The 8459-nt window shown below is 37.1% G+C and overlaps 2 protein-coding genes across 2 annotated transcripts; both read left to right on the plus strand.

Moving 5' to 3' along the window:
- Positions 1 to 1011: 1011 nt before the first annotated feature.
- GCK72_011176 (uncharacterized protein) lies at positions 1012 to 2005 on the plus strand (the record flags this gene model as incomplete). The annotated part of the gene is made up of 4 exons (XM_053728271.1): positions 1012 to 1085; positions 1130 to 1265; positions 1314 to 1849; positions 1894 to 2005. 4 exons carry the CDS (start codon positions 1012 to 1014, stop codon positions 2003 to 2005), a joined length of 858 nt encoding a protein of 285 aa, XP_053587848.1.
- A 470-nt stretch (positions 2006 to 2475) lies between these two features.
- Positions 2476 to 3020, plus strand: GCK72_011177 (uncharacterized protein; the record flags this gene model as incomplete). The annotated part of the gene is made up of 3 exons (XM_053728272.1): positions 2476 to 2623; positions 2669 to 2806; positions 2854 to 3020. The coding sequence occupies 3 exons, from the start codon at positions 2476 to 2478 to the stop codon at positions 3018 to 3020; spliced, it is 453 nt and encodes a 150-aa protein (XP_053587849.1).
- Between the last annotated feature and the right edge of the window lie 5439 nt (positions 3021 to 8459).

An 8459-nucleotide genomic window follows, 5' to 3' on the forward strand; every position in this document is an offset into this window, starting at 1 on the left:
AATATTCATCTGAAAAAAAAACCTAGTGGAGAAAATGTCATAAATCACTGACATGTGCGTAGCGCTTTCTTTGTGCGCACTTAGGAGGGCGCCTGTAATGAGGGGTATCTATAGATGCGATCAGAGATATGTGAAAACAGTATTCAAATAATTTTTTAAAAGGTGGAATTATTCTGGCAATATAACAAAAAGTGGAAAAGAAAGGAGTAATGAAATTGATTTGAACGCATTGAGTGTGGTTTCATTTAGGATTATTATAGGTATCTATTCAGATACCCATTTTTTTTAACATAAAACTGTCCTTGTTCTGTAGAAAGAATAGTATGGAACAGTCTTTGCAAGGGGTTCGTTTTACTCACCACCGTTTAGGTAGACCGAACATTCGTCACCGCTCACCGCGGCAACTCATTTACCGGTCGGTGGTGTTGGAGTGTTGCTAGAGTTAGGGGTAAAGGAATATGAATGTGCTGTTTTTAGAGACTTGCAACATTACTATTTCATAGTACTTCACTTTTGTTCTATGACAGTTTTAGATCAACATTTGTTATTCCTTGACAACGTCTGATTCAAGTAAAAGTTATATTTTCAGTCATTTACCATTTCCACAACTCATCTGTGACTTTGATTTTTTATGTGGAGTTCGACATCTTAAAGAAAAAGTTGTTTGGAACGGGTTCCATTTCTAGTTTCTTGACGGAAAAATGAAGATTTCGCATATTAGCCTCCTTTTAAATGACCTAATTGTCCCTGAGGGGGGAGAAGGGAGGTGTCAATCATTGACATGTGCGTAGCGTTCTTTTGTGCACTAATGAGGGCGCCAGGATATCTATAGATCTGATCTGAGATAGGTGAAACATTTATTCAAATAATTCAAACGAACGGTATGATACTGTCAGCTTCCATATGCCTCTGATGTTAAAGATATATTTTTAGCCATTTAGCAGTTCTACAACACATTTACGTCTGTGACTTTGATTTTTTATGTGGAGTTCAACATCTTACACCATTGCGATGCCTCTCCCACTTTTGTGCTTCCCATACCTCGTGTTGAAAAATATTCTTCTGCAGATGAGTCCACATGACATGTAAGTTTGTATTTTTTAGCAGAAAAAACTTGATGTTTTTGCAGGGTCGCATTATCATTTTGCTCAAAGAAAGCATCAGGCTATGTCAAAAGTGCAATAAGACGACAATACTCGTTGTCAATAGAGTTTGATAGCGATAATGAATTCGATATAACCATTTACCGCAACGCGTGTCCAGAAGTAAAGGGTATCATAAGCGTTGGTGCAATGAACTAAAGATCTAGAAAGAACAGTCTTTGTCGCTGGTCGAATAACGTTCTGTTTGATGGATTTGAAATTGCAAACCAATTGATGGATTTGTGCTCTATCCAAAGTATTGGTAGACTGAGTCTTAATCTTGAAAAACAAGAAGAAGTTGAATACGTTACCAAATGGTTATCCAACATATTCGTTGAGAAATGTTCAATCTCTTTGAAGAATCCTGTCAAAAGTTTCAGTGTGACTCGATTTTTGGTGAGTGTTCAAGTCTCAAAAGCATTATCTGTAGACTTGGACACTCTAGACGAGTTGGTTTATGAGAGGGTGTTTGATTTGGATGAAATCATCATACCAGGAACATTGAGGAATTTACTGGATATGAATTGTGCCAACATACATCTGTATGGGGTAATCTCCAATGAAGATATGAATCAGTTCTTGAGAAGATGGTATGATGGTTGCTTTGACAAATTACGTAGAATAGAGTTTTACGTCAGTCTACGATGGCAAAAACTTTTGGCTGGTATGTCAGTGTATGAAGATTGCGAGTGTAAGATTCCCATAAAGTATGAGTAGACAATCTCTAGAGTAACCGTTTACAATATTGCAGACCACTATACCGAATGAAGACCATCTACATTGAAAACCGCAATGGGGTCAAAGCAAGTATTGAAAGAATAAAACAAGTGGAGGACATGTACATGTGTATGACAATCAGATGAAATTGTTAATTGATAGAGAAAAACGTCACCGGACAAAAAAGTAGATCTATGAGTAGATGTGCTCAAATACAGCACTCTTTGTATGTTTTCTCATTTGAATCTGCTTCCTCACTTGTCGCATGTGCTGATTGAGTGTTTCCATAGTGAAAGAATAAATTTTTTATAACGAGAACTTTATTCACAATGAATTATAAATGAGGTGCTGTTTGACATGTCCGTTCGAAATTCAAATATGAATCTTCTTGACGGCTTTGTACACATTGTATGCGCAGAATAGGTTCTAATTGATCTCAGAGAATTCATATTATTCTGCATACAGCAAAAAGTTATATTTTTGGTGTATTAGATTTTTTATACACTTTTGGCTCCGCCCACTTTCTGACGTCAGCATTGTTTCCTGTAAAGTTATGAAAAGCTTCATTCTTGCTTTTTTTCCTCGATACAAACCGGTGACTGTTTTTATTGCTCTCATGGATTTCCTGAACCCAAGTCCTACTGTTTTCCCGACGGTTCAGCCTTTGCAAATTCCGCTTCCTCTCGACCAATATTCCCCTCCATCAAGCCAATTTGTTTCTGAACATGACGGAGAATCGATTCCAGACTCGCAAAAAGATTCAGGTAAGAACGATTCGCCAGTTGCTTTAAAATTATTGTCTTTTGCAGTGTCAATGATAAAGAAGCTCTTCAAGAGTAGAAAACAACTCTTGGAAACGCCTGTCAAGAAAGTTCCCGTCTCGAGAACTCGTGCAACAAAACCAAAGAAGGTTTCGCGAGAACAATTTGGAGAAATTAGCTTTGACGGTACTTGTTTTCTGTATGCAAAGTTTTTATTCATCTTGATATTTCAGATGCCCCACTCAGAGTTCTTGACAAGTCAAAAGGGAAACTGGATGTAGCTGTGATGAAGTGTTGTGCTGGAAAGCTGGTCTGGACGTTTGAAGAAGGTCGAATGATTCTTAAAATGTGTAATCGATGTGTGGACCTCAATAGAGGATATGCAAGAATTTTGGATTGAATAAGTTTTTTTTGCAATAAAGATTTTCATGGTCACGAACAGTCTTTTTTTTTGACATTGAATGATTTGTCTTTTTTTTCAACGTGAAGAGTTAGATTTTAATCTCGACCTCCGACACAAGAAACATTTAAAATCTTGTGTCGGCTCACGAACAGATTTTTGACATTGAATGATTTGTCTTTTTTTTCAACGTGAAGAGTTAGATTTTAATCTCGACCACCTACACGAGAATAATTTAAAAATCTTGTGTCGGTGCCCGTTCGTACATTTCTCTGTCGTCTCTCCTGTCTCTTCAATAATGTACAGTATCCCCGACTGGAAGGAACTTACCTGGGCATTATACCTACAATTGCACTCGGCCTAACAATTGGATTTCTAGGCCATGAGCATTATGAAGTGAAAATTTCAAAAATGCAAAAACTTTTTTCCTGAGTCGTAAAAAGTTTTCTTTTTCTGAAATTTCTAGCCAAAATCTAAAAATGTGCAAAATTTTAATAAATTGTGAAAAAATTTGAAATTTCATTCAAAAAAATCATAATTAATAATCATAATTAATAATCATAATGAATTATCATAACTAATCATAACATATCATAACATATCATAACCGCGGAGATTGTAATCTCCGCTACGGGGTATCCCTCCATAGATCTTATCTCCGACACGGTGTATCCCTCCATTTTCGGAGATCTTATCTCATGATGACTCATGGTGGTGGAGAATCTTGGGACCGAACACTACTCTTATTTCCATATTAAAATATTATTGGAGCCCTAGGATGACGTTGTCCATCATTCACAAAGATAAAGGAAATCTCCGGATGTTAGGTACGTCCTTTCCGTGATTCTGGATCTACATAGCACAGTTATGAACAATTTTATTATATGAAAACTTTAATTACAGGAATATAAATCTACTATACATCAATCTCGGAGAGTTTTAGAAAACAGGATGATATTTAAGTACTCGTCTTCAAAAAAGTCGTCGAATAATGCTCCGAAATCAAGGGTAGTGAGAACTTTAGCTGAAATGTTGATTCTTCATGATAAATCCAAGAAATACGAAAATATTATGTAACCTACAATAATTTGACTTCCGATAACCTCAGTTTTTCTCAGTGATCGAACCCGGTGTGGTTTTTTGGTGGTGGCAGCATCGATGGTAAAGAGCTAGAAAACGAATGATTTTGAAAACCAAGCAATTGTGTCTCAAACTCACCACACCAACTTTATTCCTTTTCTGCGGTCATTGACACGGAAATGATACCAACTGAAAAAAAACAACAAGCTAGAGGGAAGTTTTTGGGTTTTTCAACTTACGATGGTTTTCTTATTTCCGGGCTTGTTGAGTCCAAGCGTTGGTGAGAAGAGGAGATTGTAGGAATTTATTGTGGGATCTGAAATAAATGGATGTTTTCAACTGAAAATCCACAAAGTGGGGAACTTTCTATATAATTCGTTATGGGGTTATTCACCTCCGGAAAAAAAAGTTTTTTCCCTAGATTCATTTGCCGGAAAAACAGTTTTTTTCCGTTTTTCGCCGTTTTTTCCGGCAAATGAATCGAGGGGAAAAACTTTTTTTCCGGTGGTGAATAATCCCATTAAAAAAGTTTCAAAAACTCACTATGTTTGCGACGTTGTATTTTTTCTTATGCAGCTCTTTTTCTCAATTCGTAGATCTCATCATCTTTTTCTTCCAACATGTTTATTTTGATCACATTATTCAACCGGTTTACTTCTTTTTTCAGTTTTTCGATTTCTGTCAATATTTTCTATTAAAAATATTACTTTCCATCACACTTACTTACCTTCAACCACAACAAATAATAGCAAAAATTAGAATTCAATAAAAATCAGGGGAAAAATATTGTTCGACGAGCCATTCAGTAGGCTATCCTAGAATAAATTGTGACGGAAAAGGGGAAAATAGGAGCGCGAGAGGGCTTTTATCTAACCTATCCATCTTAGAGCCATCTGCTCTGTATCTGAGGATAGATATATCTGAAGGTTCAAAAAGAGCAATTAAAGAGACGCTTATTAGTCTGTAGATAAGATCGGATCGAGAGAGTGGAGAACAGATAGGTGTAATTATGTAGACGGAATGGGATTAAACAGGGGACACAGGTGAAGCTTATTAGGGGATGCAGAGGTAGGCTAATTGGAAGATTCAAATGATGAGAAAGTGAGGAGCATAGATCGTCAAAAAGGCAATGGGGTAATTAAATAGTGGAGTTTTATATCACAGCCATCTTCAGCCGGCCTTTTAGGGGACCAAAAGGGTAGGCGATCTTCAAAAATTCAGTTAATTTGTCTAGCAAGGGAAGTCTTTGGAGACGCCACTTTCAAACGGCCTATAAATTTGGTTATAGGTATATTCGACTACGGGGAGTGAGTCCATTTCTGCAGCCAAAACCTGCTAAATGCGTCTGTGAGTCGAGTTATGAGCTCTCAAACTTATCATATAGTAAAGCGTCTTCATATGGAATTCTAAATCGGCCGCATATACGTTACCGCGCGGTTTAATTTGTGTTCCCCAGCGGTTTACCTGTGTAAATACTGCCACGTCACCAAACGCTACTGTCTGGCGTCAGAGAAATTTTCCTATCTCCACATACTCTCTGAGAAATGAAAGAGGAAACGCTGCTCGCTACTGTAGCTCCGAAATCTTAATATTTTTCTCTCTGATGATCTGAAACTTTTCAGGAAGGTCTCGTACAAAAAAGTTGTAACTGTTGTAGACATTGTAGTTGCCTTCTGTTCTTTTCATAGGTTCTTGGGCAAACAGACCAACTCAGCAAGATGTAGATAACCTACTACACTAATCCGTAATGAATGCCCTTCATTAGTCCTCATTATGTCATTTTGAATGTCATTAGTACCACTTGGCACAATGTCAAAATCTTTAAAAATGTGCACATGGAATAATAAATTTATTTATTTATTGGAAATATCATTGTAGACCGCGACGCGACCGCATTGCTTTGAGGGAGGTGAGGGGACAGTGTACTGAATATTAAAAAAAGGATAGTTACGCAAATATAAAAAATGTGTTTAATTATACAATTTCAATACACCGTCAGTCAGCCCCGCTTCGACACACTAGCTTCATTTTGTATTTCAATTAATTCCATTTTGATCTGGTGGGTTTGATTTCTCCTTGGCTATTTCTCTCCAACTCATCGGATATCCCAACTTTGAAAAATCGGATCCCACGACCTTGAATTACAAGAATGTTGCACTCGCTCTCTTCCTTTTCTCCTTTTTTATCGATCTGCACGTGAGCGGGGTCCAGCGTACCATGTTACATCCCCCTTTTCCATGAGACAAGGGCTTCAGGAGCCTGAAAATAATCATAAATTTGAATTATCAACATCATTCTTCAAAAATTCTTACTTACCTTCAAATTAGCAAACACCAATACAAAAAATAGCAAAAAAATTAGAATTTAATAAAAATCAGCGGAGAAGTATTGTTCGACGAACCATTCAGTAGGCTATCCAAGAATAAATTGTGACGGGAAAGGATGAAGAAGAGCAAGATGGTTAGAGAGAGCAGAGAAGCAGAAAGTAGGTCAGACGGTCAGATGTTTGGATAGAAAGAGAGAAGAAGAAACGGGAGAACCCATCTTCGCGATGAGTGAATATAGGGGTTTTTTGTGGACATCTGGACACAGGGGTCCTGAAAAAGGCGTTGAATGAACAGAAAAAGGAGGAGGCCAATAATGAGTTAATCTTTCTAGACCATTTTTTTCTGAAAATTCATTGTTTTCAATAATTTTTTCTCGCTCGAAATTCCAAAATCTAGTTGGGAATATTTAGACGTCCCAACTCACAGGCTCCCAAGCTTCCAATACGCCAAGCAATGCCAGAAAAAGACGCGTCAATCAAGTAGCTGGCGCAAATTCGGACGATTTTTCGAAAATTTTAGCCTTTTTCGATCTTTTGTTCTGTTACATTTCACGGATTGTTTTTGTTAGAAAGACATTCCTTAGACTGAGAGACGTTCAAAAAGTGTAAAAACTTTAATTTTCGTGGAGTAAATAAAAAGATACGGCCGTTTTCACAGTGAAATTCATGAAACTTTAAAAGTATAGAACTCCTCCTACGCTGAATAAAAATTCAACTTTTTGGGCTTAATAGACTCGAAAAACACTAACTTAAAAAAGTTCGGGAATTGTTTTTGGAAAAATTGTCACAGACACTTTAAATTCCCAAAAAACTGCATTTCAAGCCAAAAAATGGGGTCTAAAATTTGAATTCGCGCCGAAATTGCGAAATGCGTCAACAAAAATCGGCAAGTGCGCAAACAAAAACACGCGAAACGCGCAACACCGCACCTTGCTTTATCGGAAGCGGGGGAGACTGTGCAACTCATTTTCACCATTCCTACTTACCTTCAAATTAGCAATAAAAACAACAACAAAATAGATAGTTTTAGAAATTAGAATTCAACAAAAATCAGAGAGTACATTGTTCGACAAACCATTCAGTAGGCTATCTGAATATAAGCGATCGGGTTAGAAGGAGTATAGAAGCAGAAAGTAGGTCATTTGAAGCGTCGTTGACACGAAAAAATGAATTATAATAGAACGAATCAACTTAATTTGGTAGGTTGTCTGCCGGGGTGCCGTAGATAGTTGGCGGGGTGGGCCGTGTGACGTGGAAATATTTGTTTGATACAACTCTGGTGAACAGGGTCTCCATATTGCCAGTTTCCGGAATTGGAATTCGGAACCGCAAATTACATTTTCCGGAATCAAATTTTTGAAATCCGGAATGCCGAAAAAACCCGGAATTCCGGAATCCGGAATTCGGAATGATTCGATAAATTTGCAAGGCCAAGTATTTTTTTCTAGTGTTTTTAATGATAAATAAAGTGTGAAACTACTTTTTAGGATCAAAACCGGAAAAAAGTACTATAGTTCTCTTTTAAACTCAAAAAATTATAAATTTAAACTTCTGGATTCCGGAAAAAGGAAACTCAAAACACCGGAATCCGGAATGAAAATTTTCATTTTCCGGAATGCCGAAAAAACCCGGATTCCGGACAACTCTGCTGCTCACGTCACTTTCTTTAGTACGTACCCAATGATGGATTAGGGTGCCGACACTCTAGGAGTCGTCATCTTATCGTCGGTTGAATAAATATTGCCACGTCATCTTATAAGTCTCAATGGAGCACGTTTACCGCCACTACTGTCTGAGATATTTTCCTCTTTCCACATACTCCCTGAGAAATAAAAGCTGGGCTACTGTAGATTCAAAATCTCAATATTTTCTACCATTTCGGCACAGTGTCAAAATCCAAAAAAATGTGTACACAGGAATGAGAGATTTATAACAGAATTCTGAGAAAAAGAATGGCTGAATACATAAATAATAAATTACACAAAAAACCAGTATATACAAACAGTTAAAACTCAAAACTTTGAACAGAATAG

This window comes from Caenorhabditis remanei, chromosome III, assembly GCF_010183535.1.
Source record: "Caenorhabditis remanei strain PX506 chromosome III, whole genome shotgun sequence".
Lineage (NCBI taxonomy): Eukaryota > Metazoa > Nematoda > Chromadorea > Rhabditida > Rhabditidae > Caenorhabditis > Caenorhabditis remanei.